This window comes from Podarcis tiliguerta (genome assembly GCF_965153285.1).
Source record: "Podarcis tiliguerta genome assembly, chromosome: 9".
Classification (NCBI taxonomy): domain Eukaryota; kingdom Metazoa; phylum Chordata; class Lepidosauria; order Squamata; family Lacertidae; genus Podarcis; species Podarcis tiliguerta.
The window spans coordinates 58180465-58205318 of NC_139542.1; the positions used below are offsets into that span (position 1 = coordinate 58180465).

Here is a 24854-nt window from a genome sequence, read left to right on the forward strand (position 1 = left end):
GCTACAGCACAAAGCTTACTAAAGGTTAGACTATATCTGCTCTTTATTGAGCATTTGTTCTGATTTATTTGTGGGGTAGTTACATGACAATTAACATTCATCCTGATTTGCTTGTGGGGTGTTTGTGTCTTCCAATTATTCATCTCACACTTCTCAATACAATTTCCTGTCACTTTCCAATCTTCTTTAACTGTGCAATCAGTATGCACTTGAATCTGTCCTGCAGAGCCTCCCTAAAAGTCTCTACAACCAACAATCCAGGTGTCTTCTGATTTGCAGTATCAATCAAATTATCAAATAATGTGTCACGTGACTAACATGCTGATAATGCAAAAATCAAACTAACACCACAACTTTTCACCAAACCACCACCTCCCTGATGTCATTTGAAAATACTTTTTTCACATATAAAGTAAATTTTAAACCAACTTTTATATCACTAGTGCCAGCCTATCTTCCCCTTTGGTGTAAAATTATAGTAACAAAGAATGCCGGAACAGCACTTGGTACAACCAATCCAAAGGTCATTTTGAAGATGAGATTATATTCATTTTAATTTATTTATAGCATTTCTATGCTGCCTATGTGTTCTGTGGAAACACAATGATGATCTTTTCCCATGAGCAGATTTTTTAAACATATAAACTGTGTGTCTGGTTAAAAAGGTGTGTGTTTACAAAAATACCAAAATATTTTTGAATGTGTATGCATTTCATTTCCTCTGTTGGAATCGGAAACGATTTTCTTTCATATCATGTGCTTCTTTTTGGAAACACTTTTTCAGAACAAAGCATGGCAGGCTGCTAGATCAGTTATGACAGCCAATAAGCTATACTATAAAATGAACACACATGTACTTTCATATCATAGCCTCTAGTCCAGACATGAAGCAAAACCAATGCTGCCATTCCAACTGTAGATGGACTTGTGACCCAATGGAAGTATCCACTAACCTAAGAGAAGGGGGAGCAATTTCCCCACTGTAGTTCTGTGCCCTCTGAAAATCTTTTTCCAGCAATGTGGAAAGTGGCACGAAGGCTGCAAGAGAGGAAATTAGCAAAAACTGCCTCCCCTTCAGCTGGATCAGAAAACATTATGCAAGAGGAACAGCAGCATTGAATTTCCAAATATTTTCTTTCATGAGATGTAAAACTTACAATTGGTCTTTTAAAAATCATACACAACTCTCAGCAAATAAGCGTTTATACTCTATAGGCCATAATCTTTGTCAACAATTTTATAAGGCTGAATTAACTAAATTCCACTTAGTTTATGTACTTAGTAAGCCAACAAAAAAATAAAACATTAAGGAAAGTGAAAGATTATGAGTAAACAGGTTGAACTATAGATGCAACACTATTGGCTCAAGACTGAAAGGCACTCTTGTTCTTTACATTAAATTGCTTTTAATAGTATTTCTGTTGCACTTCAAGGGCTTTCTCATGCTGTCACATTATTCCAGGCAATCATATGTGGGTATAAAACTGTGTGGAAAAAATATCAGGATGTAGGAAATCAGTAGCCATCTCTGTCTTCATGGTTGCTGGAAAGCAACTGTCTGCAATCTCGGAAATGGCTACTGGCTCTACACAACCTGATTCATACTTGACTTCTGACGCTTAATCTTGTGCCTGCAATACACAATCTCAAGAAGGAATTTGACATTGTGAACCACCTCTAACCTCACTGAGTGTTTGGTAGAAGATGCACAATATGATGAGATCAGGACACTGGGTAGAAATTTTTCTACATGCTTTAAAATAGTGAGTAAGGAAAGAACTCAATAAGTGGATACTCTTTTTTTTATTTTTTACATTTGTTAGTCGCTGTCAGGGAAGAGTTAGAAGTTTTCAGTTTATCAGAGGGAGAAAGCATTCCCCAAGGGGGGAGGGAGAGCAGTGAATCTAATAGAAGGGAGCAAGAGGAACAACAGGGAGGGACTGGCTGTTCACAGGAAAGGCAAGGGTTAAGTTCTAGCTCAGATTCAGAGGAGAGGAGATACAGGCCAGCTCTAGCCAGGAGGTTAGAAAAAGAGCGGGAAAACGAAGGGAGAGGCGCCTTCGCCATTTTGAGGGTGGCTGGTCATGGAGAAGCAGAGCTCAGAAGGTATCTGAAATAAGTGACTCTGAGGAATAACATTTAAGAACTGTTTATAAGATTGTTTTGTTAATACACAATAAAAAGTTTTATAAAGAACAAGAAGCATTTGTGTGGTGATCACGACCAGTCCTGACAGAATACCTTCTGCTCTGCGCCTCTTCACTATACGTAAAGAAGGAGAAGCCAAAATGGAGGGAGCTGTGGCGCCAGTTGGGCAAGGAGAAACCCCAGCACTCCAGCTAACATTACAGGACTTATGGCAACAGAACTTACAGTTGAAAAGTCAAGTTGACGTACTGTCAGCAGCACTGGGAGAACAAAGAACCATGCTGCAAGCGATGTGTGGAGATAGAGTGAGTAAAACATTTACTGTACGTCCGCGTAGCTTCAAGGGAGAAAGCTCTGAATACATGGCTTTCAAGACAGAAATTTCTTACATAATTGAGATAAAGGATAAAGAATTTCAATCTGAGCAAGAGAAGGTTGCTTATGTGATTAATTTCTTGGAAGGGAGGGCTAAGGACTGTGTTATACCCCTAATATCTCGAAGGGATGCCGCCCTAGGAAATCTACAAATGTTTCTGCAGTATCTAGACACGATTTTCTTAGACCCTGCGCATGAAGTAACCACAGCAAGGCAGCTGTTGAGAATGAGACAAGGAAAAGACACTGTGGGAGTTTATTGGTCCAACTTTAGTTTGCTGGTGCAGAAATTAAAATGGGATCTGAATTCCCCAACAGTTGCAGCCCTTTTTAGGGAAGGACTGAATAATGAGATTTTAGACCAATTGGCCCAAATGCCAGAACCTAGTTCCTTGGATTCTATGGTTCGAACGTGCCTGCAATTGAGCCTACGCATGGAACGGAGGGCTAATGAAAGGAAGGAACAATGGCGACCACGGTGGCGGGAAAACAATATTATTGAAAGTACAGAGAGCAGAGCGGGCAACATGCCAGGACGAGAGCGGCCAGAGCCCATGGAATTAGGAGCAGCCAGACCCCTCCCAGTTACTACCTCTTCCATGGTAAGAGGAAATGCAGGGAGAGGAAGAGACATGAGGCGTTGCTTCGTCTGTGGAAAACCAGGGCATCTAGCACGACAATGTCGCAATCGTAAAGGATGGGAGTCTCTATCTGGAACAGACATGGGAGAAGACAATTGCCCAAAGGAACTGCATCAGGGAAACGAATGTACCCGGCTGGAAATGGGAGCTTGCAGCCGGGTGGAGAAGCAATAGAAGGCTCTCACGCAGAACCACCTATCCCAGGACTAATGGTGAAGGTGCAACTACAACTACCCAATGGACACAGGGTCCAGGTAGAGGCGCTGTTAGACTCAGGAGCGTCAGCAGATTTCATAGACCAGAAATTGGTACAGGAACACAAAATCGCTTTGTTACCTTTGAATTTCCCACTGCGAGTGAAAACAATTGACGGCAGACCGCTACTGTCAGGAGAAGTGACTTATGAGACTCCACCAATGAGAATGGATATGGGTCATCACTCAGAGACCAGGGCATTTCATGTGACCAAACTAGCTGGACACCCGATGGTGCTGGGCATGAGTTGGCTCAATCGTCACAATCCGGTGATTGCCTGGCATCAAAGGTCTTTGGTTTTTGGTTCGATCTATTGTATGACACATTGTTTGGGGCAAAAGGGAAAAATCTCAGTGGAAGTAATGGGAACAGAGGTAGAAGGGAAGTTGATGGGGAATGAAAGTGAGATTCCATCACAATATATTGCTTATCGGGATGTTTTTTGTGAAAAAGAAGCGGATAAACTTCCACCACATAGGCCCTATGATTGCAAGATAGATCTAGTCCCTGGGGCACAGTTGCCACCAAGCAAGATATATGCCATGTCGGAAGTAGAATCTGCAGCATTGAGGGAGTTCCTGCAAAAGAATTTGCAGAGAGGTTTTATTAGAGAGTCCACAGCCTCGGGGGGTGCTCCCGTCTTTTTTGTCAAAAAGAAAGGGGAGGAAGGGGCACCGAGATTAGTATGTGACTTCAGAATCCTTAACAGCCAAATGAAGCCTCGCGTGTGCCCACTGCCACGTATAGATGACCTCTTAGAGAGAGTAAGGTCAGCCAAAGTCTTTACCAAGCTTGATCTACGAGGAGCATATAATCTGATAAGGGTCAGAGAAGGGGATGAGTGGAAAACCAGTTTTTGTACTAAGTATGGTGCATTTGAATTCTTGGTAATGCCTTTTGGCTTGCAAAATGGCTCAGGGGTATTTCAAACCTTCATCAACCACGTCTTAGCAGGTATACTGGATCAGTTCTGTGTCTCTTATTTAGATGACCTCTTAATATATAGTGAAAGCATGGAGGAACACGTAAAACATGTCACACAGGTGTTAGAAAGATTGAGGACCAACAGGTTATATGTGAAGTTAGAGAAGTGTAAGTTCCATACACAAAAGGTGGAGTTCCTGGGATATTGCATTTCCCACAAAGGGGTGCACATGGACCCCAGTAAAGTTCAGGCAGTGGTGGAATGGGAGGCACCTAAGACTAAGAAAGATCTACAGAGGTTTTTAGGATTTGCTAATTTCTATCGTAAATTCATAGGTAATTACTCCAAAATCACAACGCCACTGACTGATTGTCTAAGAGGCAAGGGGCCATTCAGATGGTCTGAGGAAGCACAGAAGGCCTTTGATAAACTAAAGGCGGTGTTTGCTTCAGAAAAATATCTTATGCACCTAGATCCAAGTAAACGTATGAAGGTAGAAACTGATGCCTCTGATAGGGCTATTGGGGCCATTCTGCTGCAACAGGACAAGGAAGGGGACTGGAGACCCTGTGCCTTCTACTCTAGAAAATTAAATCAATCAGAACAAAACTACACCATATTTGATAAGGAACTTTTAGCTGTGCATGCTGCCTTTAAAGTGTGGAGACATTTTTTGGAAGGGGCGTCACATCAGGTGGTGGTACAAACAGATCATAAGAACTTAGAGTATTGGAGAACTGCTAGACAGCTAAACCAAAGGCAAATTAGGTGGGCGGAGTTTTTTGCTGGGTTTAATTTTAGGATTGAGTATATACCTGGGCATCAAAACGTTCGTGCAGATGCGCTATCGCGCAAACCTGAGTATATGGAAGGGGAAGCACCTCCCAAGTTGCGAGAAATGCTGAGATCGGATCAGTGGGGGTGTGCAGCCGTAGTAGTGGACGGCAGGGAATTCCAGCGATTGACAGTAACAGATGAGTTTGCACAAAAGAAAATGGAGGAACTGAGAAAAGGTAGAGGGGAAGAGGAAGGTTTCAAAGAAAAAGATGGATTGTTGTACAGGAGAGGGGTGCTGTATGTACCTGCAGGTGAATTAAGAGGTAAAGTGTTGAGGCAACATCATGATAACTCGACTGCAGGACATTTTGGTAGAGAAAAGACCCTGTATCAGATCACACGACAGTTCTGGTGGCCAAAGTTGAGGGAGGAGGTAACGCAATATGTTAGAGGTTGTGAAGTATGTCAACGAGCCAAGGCACCCAGAGCAGCCCCCGCAGGGTTGTTGCAACCCATGCCCACGCCGGGAAGGCCTTGGGATGTGGTGTCTATGGATTTTATAACGGATCTACCGTCATCCCATAGGCAAACAGTGATCTTTGTGGTGGTTGACATGCTAACCAAGATGGCACATTTCATACCATGTACCAAATTTCCGACCGCACAGGAAACTGCAAAGATGTTTTTAGATAATATTTTTAGGTTGCATGGTTTGCCATCACAAATCATTTCAGATAGAGGGGCCCAATTTACATCACAATTTTGGAAGAGGTTAATGCAGTTACTAGATGTGGAGCTAAGCCTCACGTCGGCGAGACACCCGCAAACCAATGGGGAAGCTGAAAGAACGAATGCAACACTACAACAATATCTGAGGTGTTATGCTGGTTATCAGCAGAGCGGGTGGTTAGAGAAGTTGAGTCTAGCAGAGTTTGCGTATAATAATGCATGTGTCTACGGGCAGAGCCCCATTTGTGGCAAACTATGGCTTGCACCCAAGGGCATTCCCAGGTCAAGAGGAGCAGTTAGCAGTACCAGCAGCAGAACAAATGATAGAGGAGTTGTGGTGCATTCATGAGATATTGAAAGAGGATTTGGAAGAAGCTAAAGAGGCTTACAAGAGAGCTGCAGACAGGCACCGGCGAGTTGGGGAAGAAATCCAAGTAGGGAGCTGGGTATGGCTGTCTACCAAGGGACTACCAATACGAGGGAGGTGTAAAAAGCTAGAACCAAGGAGATTGGGACCTTTCCAAGTAAAGGCTCAAATTAACCCAGTCGCTTTCAAGCTTCATTTACCTGAAAATATGAGAATACACCCTGTATTTCATAGATCTTTATTGTCAGTGTTTGTACCAGCACATAAGTATCAAATTTCAAGGGAACCACCTCCTTTTCCCACCATGATGGGGGAAGAGGAGGCTGAAGTGGAAGAGATATTAGACTCGAGAATAAGTAGGAGGAAATTACAGTATTTGGTTGCATGGAAAGGGTTAGATGAGTCTGAGAACTCATGGGAATCAGCAGAAAAAATTAACGTTCCAGAATTGCAGAGAGAATTTCATAGAAAATATCCCCACAAGCCAAAACCCCATAACTGGCATCTTCAAGAAATTTTTGAAGAGACAGATAGCGAGGAAGAAGAGTTCAGAGGGTTCGGTCCTTCAGAAACAGAGGAGAGCGAGGAGGAGGAAGGGGGGCTTAGGGGAGGGGGTGATGTCAGGGAAGAGTTAGAAGTTTTCAGTTTATCAGAGGGAGAAAGCATTCCCCAAGGGGGGAGGGAGAGCAGTGAATCTAATAGAAGGGAGCAAGAGGAACAACAGAGAGGGACTGGCTGTTCACAGGAAAGGCAAGGGTTAAGTTCTAGCTCAGATTCAGAGGAGAGGAGATACAGGCCAGCTCTAGCCAGGAGGTTAGAAAAAAGAGCGGGAAAACGAAGGGAGAGGCGCCTTCGCCATTTTGAGGGTGGCTGGTCATGGAGAAGCAGAGCTCAGAAGGTATCTGAAATAAGTGACTCTGAGGAATAACATTTAAGAACTGTTTATAAGATTGTTTTGTTAATACACAATAAAAAGTTTTATAAAGAACAAGAAGCATTTGTGTGGTGATCTGAAGAGGACAACGACCAGTCCTGACAGTCGCTTGACACAGAAGAGAAAGAATGACATGCTGGGAAGGTTTGCACAGTCTAGGTCAACAGCCCCATGTTCTGCCTGTGCCTATGGCTACTCTTATTTCTTTGTCTTGGATAAAATTATCTCTGATAATTTATCCATCACAGTGTTCTGTTGCTCCAGAAGTGGTTTAGTCATGCTGGCCACATGACCCAGAAATCTGTCTGTGGACAAACGCCAGCTCCCTTGGCCTAAAAGCGGAGATAAGCGCCACACCCCATAGTCTAATTTGACTGGAGTTAACCAACCACGGGTCCTTTACCTTTTACCTTGACTATGGCTACACTTCCTCCTTTGCCTTAGTTAAATTATCTTGGAAGGAAATAGAGCATTACAGGTAGACTGCTATAGTAAATGTTTGTGCTTGCTTTAATCTTTAAACACACAAAGCACATGTTCCACAAATATTTCTATAACAGAGCTGTTCCCTAAGTTTACTATAGAAAAAATGTTAACTTCACTCTAACTAAAATTAGGTTTAGTCGGCCTTTGCCAGGGGCCAAGTCATTTTTTTAAAACATTGTGTTTTTCAATTATACAGAAACAAGGTATAACAATAAGATGAAGACACCAAAAGAGAAGACCCCCTTGCAAAAATGAGGGACTGGGCTGTTAGAGTTGCAGGGCCTACCTAGATGTACTAAAACAAACAAACAAGTAAAACAAGGAATGACATTTTATTCAGTTTGATATTTTCAGTTCAGGTTTTCAGGGCATTTCAGAATGTCCCATCTGAAGTCTATAAGCCACCCTTAAATATATTCTCTCTCTCTCTCTCTCTCTCTCTCTCTCTCCACACATACACACACACACACACACACACACACACACACTATGGAGGAAGTGCCCAAGACACATATAAAAGTAAAATCTTTACATTTGAGAAGAGATGCCCCCTACAATACAAAGACTTCAATCCAACCAATTGTGCTTAAGTACCATTTAAATCAACAAGGCTTATAACCAGCTAGTTCTACTGATTACAAATGAGATTTAAATGAGACTAATTTTCTTGGATTTTAGCTATTGACTACAGAATTATCAACAGCCTTCCAACAAGGCAAGTCAACAAATGGACAATTTTAAAAAGTGAACAGGCTTATCACTTTAATATGATGTACTTAATGTACTTACCCATGCTTGTTTAATGTATCTTGCTAAGCAGTGATCTGTACAGTATTTGCTTCTGATTAAAGAGCTTAGTCTGCCATACTGGCAGGGATCTTCAATAACCCATGTTCAGAACAATTATTTAGCCAGCTAAATAATGGTTCAACATTAAACAAGGTCCAGATAAGGACTTATATGTCTGGAATTTCCAGACGCATGGCAACCCTTGTCGTATTGTGCAACAACTCTGGGCAAAAGTAACAAAAAAAGCTCAACAACTCCACACCCCCCCCCCAAAAAAAAGAAGATGAGAATTACCTGAACAAACTGATATTCCTTGGTAGCTATTGATTTAGGAAGTATGCAAATTATAACACCACAAAATTATATTATATTTCTTGCATCATAATTAATTAAGGATCCATATTAATCTAAACTTACTTTTTTTCAAATCTATTTGCTGCACAGTAGATGGACTGGTAGGTTTCAGGATAGAAAAAGATGAATTCTTGCCTATGATCTTCACAGATGTGTCTGTGGACTGTAGAGTTTCGCCTCCTGTATTGGTTGATGACCAGGAGTTGTCTCCAGGAGTTTTGGTCAAAATCTTTTCACCTGTAGGACTAGTTTTCAGTGATGGGGTTTGTGAGGCAACCTGTGCAGCTCCCTTATGTATACTGAAGTTTTTATGTATTTGGTCAAGGTGAAATAATGGGTTTGTGGTCCAAGATGGTGGTTGTATTTTGTTCCCCATAGATGGAACGACATTTGAACGACCTTCAGTCATGTTTGGAAAAGGAGTATCAGGCATTTCAGTGTCACCATCAGGGTGAAGTAAGTCGCTTTCATTTGAATGTAAGCATTTTTTCCCCAACACACCTGAATGGAAGGAAAAAATCATAGAACATAAACCAGAGAACCTGACAAAATTCACTGAACAAGAATGAACATCCCTTACAGTACCTACTGGAAGAGATCCTGTAGGTAGTTGGAAGCTACAGAATAGAAGGCAGGAGAGGATAAGGGTTTTTTGTTTGTTTAATTCTAGGCATCAGTGTTCTGATTTGCCTTCTATTGTGTACATTGCCATCTGTATCTTTTAAAAGACACTTTGTAGCTCTATAGACAAATGTACTTCCCCCTTAATAAAATTTAAAATGAACATATGGGAAAATAATATCTGGGATACAGCAATGTCTGAGCATCTCACCAGACACAGAAGGGCAATTAAAGGCATAACAAACAGAAATGTGGAAACGGATTTCCAAGAAATGTGGACCCTTTCTTTAATTATGTTAATGACCAAAATCAAGACCTTGTTATATCAACTGCTCAATATTTTCAGTGGAGAGGTTACATTAAGCAATATGTTTAAACATTGTTTATATCTAGAGTCAATTGATAGAACAAACACCATTCAATGTACTGCTGGATAAGTGCTTAATGGTTCTTGTATTTGTTTTTGTTTAAAAACCAATAGAAATTGTTTTTTTAAAAACATTTAAAATGCCAGACAGACATTGTTTGCTATATAGAGCATTATGCAGTTTAAAGTTCAAACCTATAAATGACTTATTTGGGTTTCCATTTTCATATTCTAAATTATTTTCTTTCTTTCTTTTCAAAAAATAAAATTGACATTCTCTAAAACATCCCCTTATTCCGGGGTGGGGGTGAGGAGTGGTAAACCGTAGGGCAGTGCAAGTCATTCCCCAATTCAGTTCAGGTCTCAGTTTAGCAACTCTGCTCTGGTCCTTTTCTGAACCAGACCCTATTCAGGCCCTTAACTGAAATGGAGGCCTTGCACAGTCCTAATGTTTAAACAGGATTTAAAGCCCCAATTAAACAACTCAGTCAGCATCAGGGGATAAGGGAAGGAGGAGACATGCAGGCAGAGATTGTAACCTGTCCTTTTTCCTTCTCCCTCCCTTGCCGCCTGATCACCCCCTTCTGACAGCTCAAGATCACTCTACGGGGATACAAACCAAGGGGACCTAGGACCACCTTGACCCAGTCCAGACAAATACTATATCAGCATGAATCAGCATAATTCTTACTGGAATCCAAGATTTGTCTGGAGCAGATGCACAACCTAGAAAACAGGGCCCTGTGTGATTCCTCTGGGGTATTCAGGTTCTGTTTTTAACCCACAAATGCTTTGTCCTTATAAGTATCTACTATGCATATTACATGAAAATGTGTGATCAACATAAAAAATACAAATGGGGTTATGTGTATTTTAGTCTTGCCAGCTTCTCATAGACTTACAGCATATGTTTTATTTGTAAAGAAATTTCAACTGTATTGAGGATTTCTTAACTACAATCTCACCACAGCACACTACTTGATCCCATGGTAATTATCTTTATTTCTAAAACTGTGTAATTTATTTCTAAAAGCATGAGCTATTAATTACTTGTTCATATGTATTTACTAAATTCTTCCTATCTTTCTTTTTAATATTTCTTTTAATGTATGAGCCAACAAGACAGCCTACATAAAATAAATGCGTTGATGTGGGTAATAAAAGTAACAAAAGTATAAAGTTTTTTTAGTTGCAGAGCTCTTCTAACTACAGAAATTCAACATAAAATACTCCTATTCCAAACTGTGTAGGAAGAATTGGATTTACACCACCTTTTCTGTAGCCTAAGTTCCATTGGGTTGCTAAATCACATGACTAAACTGAAAGGTGTTGGAATAGGATTCTCATTGCCCCACCTAACTCCTATCAGGCCCCCAGAACACCCCTCTTTGGGGACTTACACCCGTATAAGTTACATCAGCTTAAGTTCCACAGTCTGAGACAGGGTGCAGGACTTATGCCATCATAGACCCAGCTCAGCCCTGACTCAGCTGAGAAAGCCCAGCACATGTCAAATCAAAACTCCCTCATCCCAGCGAATCTTGGGTTTGGATTATTTTATTCCTAGAAATACACTTTGAATATCATGTTTCTACTTTGTTAGCTTACTTGATCTTAATTCCCTTCAGTCTGTTCTCTGTTTAAAGACGGATCCCTAGACTCAGTTATCAGACAATACAGCCTGATGCTCACCAATCACAGAATCAGAGTTGGAAGGGACCACGAGGGTCATCCAGTCCAACCCCCGGCAATGCAGGATTATTTTGCTCATCTAAACAAAAAATGCAGAGGCTATAAAAATGTTTTATTGCAAATCATCTCCTGGGCTGAGGCCTGAAAACAAGGTCCTGGGCTGCCCTGAAATCAAGACACACACTCCTTTGGCCTTGCTGATGTGACCCAAATACGTTTGGCACCAGCTTGGCTGCAGGAGTTGCCAGAAAGAGGCATAGCAGACGCCATCCAACCATCTTAGGGATTCCACTCCAGATTTGTGTAGGGTTTACTCCTTAGCCTTTTCTTCTCCCAAAGTTTTCCCACAAGGCAGTGGAGACTTAGGATCAGACCTTTCCTTCTCCTAAATGGGCTACCTTCCCAGGTTGGTGAACCTTAATGCAGGATTCGCATGAACATTAAAGCTCAGACCTTAGTGCAAGCATAGGTGGTTATCAAGTGAACCATGGGTCAGAGATATGGAACCCCAAAATATGCTCACCATACAACTATTAATGCAGTATTCCTCTTGCCTACCAAGAGAAGAAATTAATAACTGAACATCTTTTCTCTTAAAATTACAGAATGCTATCAGTGCTACTTTACATTATTAAGTTAAATTACTAGCAAGGTTCGTTGCACTGATCTTTTTGTCCTTGCATATGAATGTAATACTTACCCACAAATGTAAGAAGGATCACCAGCAAAAGTATAAGAGCACAAATGCATGGAATCAATATTAGCAACAAGAGTCGAAGGTACTTGGCAGAGACAAGTTTCTGAGAGCAACCATCCTCCATGTTATCTTCATCTGTTACAGGGGCCTGAAACACAGAGAAGGCTAGTTTTTAAATTCCTAACATAAAAGTTGCATCTAAATATGGCTACTCCATGACATAATAGTGACAATAAAGCAAAATATACTCAACAGAATATATTTATTAAATAAATTTATGATGCATTTGCGATGATTGGACAACATGCTCTTATAAGGAAACACATGTCTGGAATGCTTTGAAGGCTGTGAGAGGGAAAATATTTTTCTGGAAACACAAAAAATCTATATATTGAGGGGCTCAAAAGCCAAATAGCTGTCCTAAAAGATTTAGAAGTGCTAATATAAAATACATTTTCCTTTTTAAAAAGAGTCTATATTTTTTGTTTTTCCTAGGATTGTAGGGCAAATGCTCAACCTTTTACAAGGTGTTTATTAGAATAGCAAGATTATTAATCCCAGATGGTGGGGTCTCTGCTGAATACAACTCCTCAAATTATACAATTTCTGACGCAGGAACAACAAGAACATTAAAACAAATTTATTTTGTACTAGCTGGAGGCAAACAGCGATGGGATAAAAAGAGGGCACATTTACCCACTGCCAAAACAATGCCCAATATATGGAGGCCTTCTTTGGGAGACAAATTCTATGTAATAAGGACAGTATCTCTCATAAAATCCAATATAAGACTCTTATAAAAGTCAACAATACTGACTCAAGTTACATGGTTCATTCTAATGTATATACAGTGGTTTTCACAGACTCCAGCCATCCACCAACCAAACCTGGGAAGTGAGTATACCTTCATCCTTAAAAACCAATTCCTCTTCTCTAACCTAATACTATCCCCCTCCTCCTTACCACCTACAAAATCTGGGCATTTCTCCCAGTCCAGTAAATCAACTTGTTACCTTGTCCTCACAACAAGGCTTCATGTGGTTCTGTTGATTTAGAATGTGTGGATTTAGCCCAGGTTTTGAAGACGATTTCATTGTTTTGGTTTGTCCATTACAATGGAAACAGTGAATGAATGACAAGAATTGTATTGGACTCTTCCTTGAAGAATTGGAAAGGATAATCAGAAGCTCAACATAGTTATTGGTGAATATTAGGGCTTAGTAAACTCTGCTGTTGCTTTCTTAAATTTCAAACATTGTTGTATAGCTTCAGTAAAAACCACAAAGGATAAATTATTTTTGTTCTTTGGCATTCTTATGAACTGAAATATCTATGATGGACAAGCATTAATCCTTGCCTTAAACATTTGTTTTGAAAAAAAATGAGTAAAGACAAAATGCACAAAAAGAAAGAAATAACTTGGAACAGAAGTTCCATTATTTTCTCTGTTGCATTATAAAACATAAATGCAGAGTTAAAATAGTACTCTAATTTTTTCATTTTTTAAACAAATCCTATTACAGGATATCATTTTTATTAATAACCTATATAATAAATGTGGCTAATATTTAGGGGGTGAAATAGTTCTGAAAATAGTGTGAATTCCAAAGCCATGAGTACAAAATGAGGGAGACTATACTGAGGGAGCAATATGTGTATGGAAGCAAGCTATTAAGACCAGCCTGGTCTGGTTGACAAAAATGCAATGTTGTTTCAAAACAATTATGTGAAAATATGGAATAATATTAAAGTGGATTTACAGAGATGGAGAAGAATGCATCTGTCCCTCATGGGTAGAATTTCGGTGGTAAAGAAGAATGTATTACCTAAAATGTTGTTCCTCTTTCAGACCGTGGCAGTAATCAATTCAGTAATATGTTTTAAACAATGGCAAACAGACATTACTAAGATTATTTGACAAGGGAAGAGACCAATAATAAGTTTCAATAATTTAACAGATGTAAAAGAAAGAGAAGGCTTAGCTTTACCAAATTTAAAATTGCATCATGAAGCAGCATGTTTAACTTGGTTAAAAGAGTGGGTAACATTAATGAAGATTAGATTACTGGATTTGGGAGGAATTGATAGGTGGCATTCCTATTTGCGGCATGACAAAGTCAAAGTACATAAAGACTTTCTTTTTTTTCTTTTTTTTGTATTCCTGGAAAGCTTTTTATTTTTATTTTTTTTAAAAAAAATAATCTTTATTAATTTACAATAAAACAAAGCAAAACAAAACAACACATGTAGTATTTTCATGTTTCCCATTTCCATTTCCAAGTCTTTGGTTTTGGACTTCCTTCAGCTTTTCCATAAATCTTTCATAGTCACTATTAGTTTCCGCATTTCCTTTTTTCCATTGTCATTAATTGTATCTTTTCTCTATCATTCCTTTTAACAATGTCTCTCGCGTATGTCACAGTGCTCTTTTAAAACCTTCTAGCGTTATTTGACCATCACTTACATTCTCCAGATATTTAACAAATTTCCCCCAGTTTTCTGTAAACTTAAATATCTTAAATATCTAATTTTTCCAGTCATCTTATCTAATTCAGCGTAGTCTAACAACTTAAACCTCCAATCTTCTATCGTCGGTATTTCCTGTTGTTTCCATTTTTGTTTAATCATTATATAAGGAGGAGTCTGTTGGGGGTGTGAAGGAGGAATAAAAATCTTCTGGAACACAAAAAAACACCTATGGATATCACCAATAGGTGAACATAAAAAAAAAAAATGATTAAGTGGGCAAAATACGTTGGACACAATATAGATATTGCTGCCTGCGAAAAGCTTCGGAAAACATGTATGAAATTTACAACATGTTATAGCTTGAAAGATGATGTACAGGTGGTCTTTAACACCAAAGAAGCTAGCTTGATTGTAGAAGAATATATCAAACAAGTGTTGGAAATGTAAGAATTGAAAGGGGTAATTCTATCACATGAGGTTGACCTGCATGGAGGCCACGGCCTTTTCGGCCATGATATATAAGGGGGGGGGGGGAATCAAACTGACCTTTCTCAAGAAAGCCTTCCTGCTGGGGATACTGGAAAGTGAAATTCCAAAGAAAGCTTAAACTGTATTTATCTATGTAACCACAGCGGTAAGGAATCTCTATGCACAGAAGGATGAGAGAATACCCTCAAAAGAAGAATGGCTGGTGAAAACCTTGGAATATACAGAGATGGCAAAACTGACGGCACTGATAAGAGACAGAATAAACAGAATCCTTTAAAGAGGACTGGAAACCCTTAAAAAATTATTTTCCATAGGTGAAGTCCACAGCAGGGGTTGAAGATTAAGAAAAAATAGCAGAACATATTGAGAAATCTGTTAAAGAGGATAAAACTGGATATGGTGGAATTATAAAATGCCATTGTCTATAATCTTGAATATAAGCATTGATGATCAGTGAGTGGGAAGTCATTAATACAGTGGTGCCTCGCAAGACGAAATTAATTCATTCTGCGAGTTTTTTCGTCTTGTGAATTTTTCATCTTGCGAAGCACGGTTTCCCATAGGAAATGCATTGACGGTTTTAAGAAAAAGGCGCAAGACGTTTTCGTCTTGCGAAGCAAGCCCATAAGGAAATTCGTCTTGCGAAGCAACGCAAAAAACAAAAAACTCTTTCGTCTTGCGAGGCATTCGTCTTGCGAGGTACCACTGTATGTAGAACTTAATATAAGTGTTGAGTAACAAAATGTAACTTTTAAGCTTGAAATAAATATATATATATATCAATAGAAAAAAGAGATAAATGCATGGTGATTTGAGGTGTCCAGGTGTTATTTTTAATGCATGGAAATACTGATGAGAATGTGCATCTCTAATCACTGCCTCAGGCTGCATATGCAGTATTGTATGCTGTTGTATGTAGACTAAAATCCTAAAGTATAACCTGGATATAATAACCTACTTGCCGATGTTGTTCCACTTTTTTCCATTATGTGGAACGTAAGACTAATTCTGTCCTCTCTTTATTTAAGAAAAACCTTACAAATCGTAAAAGCACAGAAAATGGCAGATATTTCTAAAAGGGATAAAGTATATTTTCATTTTTGGCATTAGCAAAATCACAGAAAGAAGCTATCCCAAAATGTTGCTGTTTCCTAAATCATCATTTCAATAAGTAAGTCCTCATTTATAAACAACATGTTATGTTTGTTATGAGAATGTAATTAGTACCATGTTGATAAATTATACAAGAAATATGTCTTTGTACAGTTGAAAATAGCTGAGGAAATTCCATATGACAAGCTGGTTTTCACATACTGCTATTGTTATCTTTACATCTGTTATTAATAATTCCATTCATTTCAAGTATTTCTTTTAAAAAATATAAACAGATGTGTAAACAGTTAACCTTTTATAAACTGCTGAGATTAAGAGAATTAAGAAAATGTAAGGGCAATGATTAGCAACTGGCAGTCCTGGTGCAAAACACTGAGATTATCATCTAGTCTCCAGTTCAGTGAAGTATATAGTGACAGGTGAACTAGCTAAGTTAAAAAGTTTGCACATTATTTGCTTAAAGATTGGAGAAGGCTCTAAAACCACTGGAGGCCTCCATAAAAGATATACAGTGGTGCCCCGCAAGACGAATGCCTCGCAGGACGGAAAACCCGCTAGACGAAAGGGTTTTCCGTTTTTCAATGCGCTTCGCAGGACGAATTTCTCTATGGGCTTGCTTCGCAAGACGAAAATGTATTGCGATTCTTGCGATTTTTTTTCGCTCCCCAACCCCTTTTTCTAAGGCACTAAGTTGCTAATAGCCTTTTAGCAGCTAATCCGCTAATCCCTTAAGCTTTTAATAGCCGCTAATAGCCGCTAAACTGCTAATAGCGCTAATCCGCTAATAGGGTTGCTTCACAAGACGAAAAAACCGCTAGACGAAGAGACTCACGGAACGGATTCTTTTCGTCTTGCGAGGCACCACTGTATATCGAGCAAGGCAGCAGACACATCTGTGACAGCTAGTGAAGTGCTGGACTTGGGGCTGCAAAACCAGACCCATCTTGGAAAGCTGACAGATGCGATACTTCAGCTGAAGCTGAAGGACCAGCAAGACCAGAACCGCTATTAAAAAATTCACTTATCCGAAGTCTCTGAATGAGAAGAGAAGTGCAAGAAAATAGACTTTCTGATCAGGTTCCCCAGCCTGCTGTAAACCAACAAGTGCAAACCATAGCCCCACTGAACAGAGAACTCTCCCTGAATGCAACTGCCTGAGGCATTTGGCTCAACCAACAGAGGCAGTAAGACAATAACCACAAATATACATACAAGAATAGACTGATTAAATCATTGATATACCAAAATAGAAGTTGCTTCAAGTTTGGAAACAAGGACAACTGTTGTTAACTAGAGCAGCAAAATGTTCTTACTACAAATAAAATAGTGCTGATAAGATCTGCCCCACAACCAAGAGCTGAGAGGATCTGCTCAATTAAGTTCAGGCTTTGCTGCCCCCTATGAATGATTATATACATACAACTCTCCAGACAGACATAGCTTACAAAAGAGCCCTTAAGTTCAGAAAACAGTGAATTTTGGAACAGAGCAATCTTCTTTGATGAAACGGCCAGAGCAATTAAAGAGCTACAGAATTGAAAAACCACTGGGAAATATGGACTAGGTGGAGCATTCTATTAGGTTTTTTGCAGGCCTGAATTTAAATGACGAGAGGCCCTAGGCTGCTCCATTTGTGAGGCCCCTCCCAATCCCCCACCCTCACAACTGGAAGAAAATGGAAGAATGTTATAAACAAAATTGAGTGAAGCCAAGGATTAAGACAGGTATTTAAAATTCTGCAATTCACAATTTCTCCTCTAAAGGACATAAGATGTTATTGTCAAATAGGTAAAGGTAAAGGGACCCCTGACCATTATGTCCAGTCGTGACCAACTCTGGGGTTGTGGCACTCATCTCGCTTTATTGGCCGAGGGAGCCGGCGTACAGCTTCCAGGTCATGTGGCCAGCATGACTAAGCCGCTTCTGGAGAACCAGAGCAGTGCACGGAAATGCCGTTTACCTTCCAGCCGGAGCAGTACCTATTTATCTACTTGCACTTTGAGGTGCTTTCGAATTGCTAGGTTGGCAGGAGCAGGGACCGAGCAACAGGAGCTCACCCCGTCGCGGGGATTCGAACCACCAACCTTCTGATTGGCAAGTCCTAAGCTCTGTGGTTTAACCCACAGCGTCACAGTGATTTTTAAAAAATGCATAAATGTTAAAATTAACACTGAAAAACTATTACAATAACAGAACTTTGTAAACCTTTTGTGGAATAAGCATTAATTTTTAGGAAAATGAAGTTGTAATGTTATTCTTTTTTTAAAAAAACTTTAGTTTACAAATTATGTTGCCTGGGAAATGTAAATAATATGATCCTGATTACCTGACAGTGTGGCACTTTTAGAATCTACTTTATGTTTTCTTTAAACAGTTTTTAAAAACATATTAAGAAGTAAACTACAACCATCAAACACAGTAAGACTAAAAATGTTTTTCCCTAGCCTTCCTTACAGCAAAATCAACCAAACCGTCATCAAAAAATTTTTGTCCAAGTTTGTCACTTTCAATGTACAGAATGCTCAGTGTGGACAACCTCTCTTGAGACATTGTGGCCCTTAATTAATTTAGTCTTGAAAAAATCCTCTCCCAAGCAGTTAGTGACCACAAAGCTAAGAAATAGCCACAAGACTGTTTCCACATTAGGAAAGGCCATCTGAACTTTTTCCTTGTATATAATTTGATAAAAATAATTTAAACACTTTCTTTGGCCAGCTTCGAAACAAGAGAAAGAACAGGTAGTAGATCCTGTGCGGGGAGAAGATGGAGAAATGCTATTAGGCAACAGAAAGGAGGAGGAACTGCTCAACATTTACTTTACTTCCAAACTTTACACAAAAGGAAAGCAATGCCCAACCTGATGATAATAGAATAAATGATGCAGGGAGGGAGCTGCAGCCCAAAATATAAGTATAAAAAAGAGAGGTGGTAATGGATCACCTCGCTACTTTAAATGGATTCAAATCCAGGGCCTGATGAACTGCACCCAAGGATGTTAAAAGAACTTGTGTTGTGTCAGAACTCATCTATAAGCTTTCAGAATTCTTGAAGAACAGGTGAGACCCCTGTGGACTGGAGGTGGGCAATGAGGAGTCTGAAAGGTAACATGATAACAACAAATATGTAAAGGGCCGTGACATGGAAGATGGAGCAAGCTTGTTTTCTCTTGTTCCAGAGGGTAGGAACCAAACAACAATCTCAAATTATAATAAAGGAGATTCTGACTAAACATTAGGAAGAGCTTTCTGACAGTAAGAGCTGTTCAGCAGTGGAACGGACTACTTCAAAAGGTGCTGAACACTCCACTGGAGGTTTTTAAGCAGAGGTTGGATGGCTATCTGTCAGGGATTCTTTAGTTGTGGTGCCTGAATTGCAGGGGGGTTGACTTGATGACCCTTGGGATCCCTTCCAGCTGTACAGTGCTATGATTAAAAACAAAACAGTCCGTGCCCATAGGCTTACTATCGAAAAAACACAACACAAAAGAAGGGCAGAGACAAAATGTATGGCATTAGTACATGGGTTGTAACCTGGCAACACTTGCAGAGCATGCAGAAATTAAGCACATAAGTATGTTCAAATAAGGCATGTCAGAAGGTAGGGGTAGCTAACTTTTTTGTTTAGAGGACTGTATTCCCTCTTGGCTAACCCTCCAATAGCTACATGTCAGCAGCAAATATGCCAAAAGTAGTTGTGGCCACCACCACCACCCCATCCTCCTACTCACACAAAGGTACGAACACAACCCTCTGAGTAGAGGAGTTGTGGTCCCCTCTCCAGTCAAATGACCAATCTGATGACTAGGGAGGAAACAATTTGCATCCCTATCAGGACGCTGGACTTCACCCACCCCAGTGCTGTGGCTACTACCATTTTGGGTTTGAAGGAGAGTGACAACTGTTCCAATTAAGTTTGCTAAATCACGAAAATATTAAATACTGTTAATGTGTGAATGATTATTTTTAATTGGGGTATTGGGTCCCCACAGTAAATTTGGTTCTCTGGTATGTAGGTATCTGACAAGACTTTGAAAGGGTTCTCATTCTGTAAGACCTAATACTCAATTTAAATGTCTGTAGGGGAAACAGCAAAAGAAATAAATTCACTGGTGCAGAATAACTGAATCTTCTTATGCCTTCTATTCTCCAGAGGATGCAAAAGTCTACTTGAAGCCTAAATTAGGACCCATTCACATATGTTTTCTCATTCCTGGCAGCATGGAATTCCTGTACAAGTATGTAGTTGGAATAATGCCAGTAAGGGAATTACACATCAGTGATTCCAGGAAGAGAAAATATCTTTGGTGTGCAGTTCCCTTTTGGTATCATCCCAACAAACATTTGAAGGGGAATCCCATTACATGACTCAACCTAAAATGGAGAATTAAATGTCTATAATGAATCCTGATTTTCTCCAAAAGCAGTCGTCATTGTTAACAAGGAGGAAAGGAAGAAATGGAAGCTGCTTAATTACAGTGGTACCTAAAATAGACAAAAATATTTATGACCACAGATTATTATTGTTGTGTACAATACTGCAGGAACTGAGATACCCACGTACTTGGGAATATCAGCTGAATATTGATGATACATGCACATTTTTTAATGTATGTTTTGCCATAGTATCAACAAGCTTAACAAGGCACAGACAATAACATATTAGTTAAAATATTTGTATCTGAAGCTATCCTAATACAAGTTAAAAATAATTTCTGTTTCTAGTCAGTTGCATAGGTTTACAGAAATTCCACATACTTGAATGTCTAGAAATAACTCTGAACTGGGTCTAGTTTAAAATTACCCTTAAATCAGAGTTGAGGGGAGAGGAGGGGGACTTTTTCAAATTTAGCATGATGTCTTTAGTCTCAAATCAACAATAACTTACAGATACTCTACATTTTGTTAGGCATTGATGCTGAATGACTGAACATGAGATTGTTCTCAGTAACATAATTATTTCTTCCTTTCTAAGGTTATGAAAAGATGCAAGCGTTTCTGACGGTGTTTCTCAGCTGATTGTTGAGAAATCACATTTCAGTAAGTTTATTATTTATACAACGCTTATGTGAAAACTCCCCAATAACACAAACATCCTCTCAACATTTCACCACATCTATTTTAGGCATAGCCCTTCTTCAGTTTAGTCTTGCTTACATGCCTTTATTTCTGTTCCAAACTGAAACTTTATATCGAGGCAATTATGGAAAGAGAAGACACGCAAAACCTGAACAAAGGCACTTCCCCTTAAAAACAGGCATGCCTGGCGGGATTCCTAAAAACTTGTTGCATTAAAAAAAAGAAAATAGAAGAGTAAAAACCTATTTGCTATGTTACATTTACCTTTGGAGACGTTTCCTTTTGGATTTTGCAAATGCAGAAAAACGAGGAAGCAGCAGTAAACTACCATAAAGCAATATTAATAATAATAATAAAGGGCCTGGCCACCCTGTTTCACCTACCAGACTACAGGGCAGCTGGGTAGGCACTTGGTGACCTCATGGAATCCTCATGGCTCATGGAATCCATTAGATTACAAACCATGTGGTGGTGATCGTGAAAGGAAAGAGTTTCACTAGCGGGCGAGGGGGGTTAATATGGCAACCTTACAGGAGTCACTTTGGAGGGCTTTGACAGGCAGAAATGAGGCATACGACGCTTTAAAAATAAATTAAAAAGTTATGTGGAAAGTTTCCTATCTCGCAGTTGTTCAATTCCCCAGAAGGCGCGGCGGTGGGGCGGGGAGAGAGAAATATGGCTGCCCTCCCTGGATGCCTCCTGTCCTCACGTGAAGTAAAAACTCGACGGCAGGCTTTGGCAGGGAAATAGGGCCTCTTTCGGCACCCGGAGAAAAAGCCTGCCTCTACATGGATTCCCGAGGGCCGTGACTGGAGCGAGGCTTCTTCCCTCAGCGGCGCCGGCGTCCCCGGGCGCTCTATTTTTACGGCGACATTTTTCATTATTATTTTTTACCTCAGACTTTCCATTGCGCGGGGGAAGCGCTGAGGCCCCGGGAATCTGACATCTCAGCTTCGCTCCCGCTATTTATAGCGGCGGGGTTGCCCCGGCCGGCTGCTGTGCGCTTCTTCCCCCTCAGGGAAGAGAAAAATAATATGACACCGACAGGTCAGGTCTCTCTTTCAGCCGACATCTCTGAGGGAATCCCCTTCTCGTCTTCCGACGGCAGCCCCTCCACCGGCCTCCTGTTCCCGTTGCCAAGCTTTTGCTGAGGTAACAACTTAAATGGGGGCTTTAATAACAAGAGTTATCTCCTCCGTGTGCTGGTTCGCGCCCGCTTCCATAGACGTTATTTAGGATGCCCCAAAGTGTCCAGAGAAAGCAACCCCTCCGCCCAAATAAACTTTTTTTGCGTAGCAAGGTATGGGGTACGTTTTCCAATTCTGCAGGAAACAGCAGCAGATGCTTTAAAAAAAAAATCAACAGATTTATTATTGCATAATAATAAAGTCTCCATGGGTTTGGCTGCCTTTTAAGGCGCTGCAAGCTTTCGTTGGTTTTGTAAGTTTGCAGTCTAACGCAGCTGCTACTCTGGATTTTGCAATTCGGATTAAGGTACCCCCTCCACGCAATAACTGAGACGGATGCCTAGGGAAATTTTTCCCACACCTGTGAGATTTATGTGCATCCTACGGCAATCACAGGGAACCTGGAAAACTTGTCAAGCAGGCACCCCCTTTTTCCGACAGGTAAACTCCCTCCCCCCCAATATCAGATACTTGGAGGCTTTTTGTTGTGGTTAACTATGGTAGGAGAGGAAAGCAATGGCTTTTAAAAATAATAATCTTGTTTTCTTGGGATGAGCAAAAACGTCTTGAGGTTCAGCCCGCGCCCCCAGCTCTGTGCCATTTATAAGCTGCATAATGGACACAAATCCAACAGGTGCCGTCCCCCCAGCATAGTGATGCACTTATTATAAAAGCTACTCTGGATTTCTGTGCAGGGAGGAAGTGAGATATTGGGACCCAGTAGGATCTATCCCTGTATCTATACCTAAATTTGTATGACCATAGAATTGGAGTTGGAGTGGAGGGTCTTGTTGTAGGCCGTCTAGCCCAACCACCTGCTCAATGCAGGAAATCCAGAGCTAGAGTTTCCCAAACAGATGGCTGCCCAGCCTCGGCTTAAAGAACCTCCTGGGAAGGAGAACTCATCACTCCCCCCTGTTATCTGGTCTCATTGCTGCTCGTTATTTTCCTAATGTCCAACCACAATCAACCTGCCCATGTTACTCAAGTCCATTAGATCTAGTCCTGCCCTCTGGGACAGGCAAGAATAAGCATTTGTCCTCTTGCTACAGTGACAGCCCTTCCAAGTATTTGAAGAGGGCTTTTTGTGTTCCTTCAGTCTTGCCTTCTTTTAGGCTAAACATCTACAGATCCTTAAGCCTTCCCTTAGAGGACTTACCGTATTTTTCGCTCGATAAGACGCATCAGATTACAAGACTCACCTAGTTTTTGGAGGAGGAAAACAAGAAAAAAAATATTCTGAATCTCAGAAGCTAGAACAGCAAGAGGGATCGCTGCGCAGTGAAAGCAGCAATCATTCTTGCTGTTCTGGCTTCTGGGATAGCTGCGCAGCCTGCATTCGCTCCATAAGACGCACACACGCTTCCCCTTACTTTTTAGGAGGGAAAAAGTGAGTCTTATAGAGCAAAAATACGGTACTTTGCTGACCATCTTCACTGCCCTCCTCTGAACCCATTCCAGTTTATCTACATCCTCCTTAAATTGTGATGCCCAGAACTCGACACAGTAAGGCAGCTGAGTTATGACTAGTGCAGAGTAACGTGGAACTATTATTTCCTGTACGTTGGAAACTTCTATTAAATAAGACTAAATAGGCACTTCTTTTTTTGCAGCCACATTGCACTGCTGGCTTGTAGTCAGCTCACTTATGGTAGCTAGATATTTCTTCACCTATTCCTTATCAGTCGTGTACCTATTAGTCTCACTGGTTACATGCAGTTGTACACTGTTTTCTCCCTTGGAAGAAAACAGGAGCTAAATTAGAGTCCATCTTCTCTTTTTGTGACCTGCTAACACGCTTACTAAGACGCGGGTAGTGCTGTGGGTTAAACCACGAGCCTAGGACTTGCCGATCAGAAGGTCGGCGGTTCGAATCCCCATGACAGAGTGAGCTCCCGTTGCTCGGTCCCTGTTCCTGCCAACCTAGCAGTTCGAAAGCATGTCAAAGTGCAAGTAGATAAATAGGTACCGCTTCGGCAGGAAAGTAAATGGTGTTTCCGTGCGCTGCTCTGGTTCGCCAGAAGCGGCTTAGTCATGCTGGCCACATGACCCGGAAGCTGTACGCCGGCTCCCTCGGCCAAGAAAGTGAGATGAGCGCCGCAACCCCAGAGTCAGTCATGACTGGACCTAATGGTCAGGGGTCCCTTTACCTTTACTAACACCCTTACTGCATGACGGCCTATGATTCCCTTCCACTTCCTTCCTGTTGTAGCAGTTGTAACCCACATTAGGTCCATAGTATTCAGCTACAAACTGGCTGAATAAATACAGAGTGGTGGAATGTGTCTGTGTGCATGTATGCTTGTGCACTTGTGTGTGTCATTTTTTTTTTAAATGAGCTATTTTGAATTGGGAATTGAATGA

The 24854-nt window shown here is 40.5% G+C and overlaps 2 protein-coding genes across 11 annotated transcripts in view; both read right to left on the reverse strand.

Annotated features, from left to right (window-relative positions):
• LOC310685618 (uncharacterized protein) overlaps nucleotides 1-24854 on the reverse strand; it is an 850221-nt gene that overhangs the window by 179084 nt on the left and 646283 nt on the right. The window lies entirely within an intron of this gene.
• CORIN (corin, serine peptidase) overlaps nucleotides 1-24854 on the reverse strand; it is a 127763-nt gene that overhangs the window by 91631 nt on the left and 11278 nt on the right. For 6 of the 9 annotated variants that reach the window (XR_014515340.1, XM_083458063.1, XM_083458062.1 and 3 more), the window contains 2 exons: nucleotides 12161-12305; nucleotides 8844-9281 (listed from right to left, as the gene is read on the reverse strand). Coding sequence is in view for 8 of the 9 variants with exons in the window: in XM_083458063.1 (XP_083314189.1) it covers nucleotides 8844-9281; nucleotides 12161-12305 (583 nt within the window). In the remaining variant the exon portion in view is untranslated. Of the gene's footprint in view, nucleotides 1-8843; nucleotides 9282-12160; nucleotides 12306-21567; nucleotides 22122-22197; nucleotides 22442-24854 lie in introns of those variants that run through there. The other 3 variants (XM_083458066.1, XM_083458069.1, XM_083458067.1) reach the window with 3 other exon arrangements.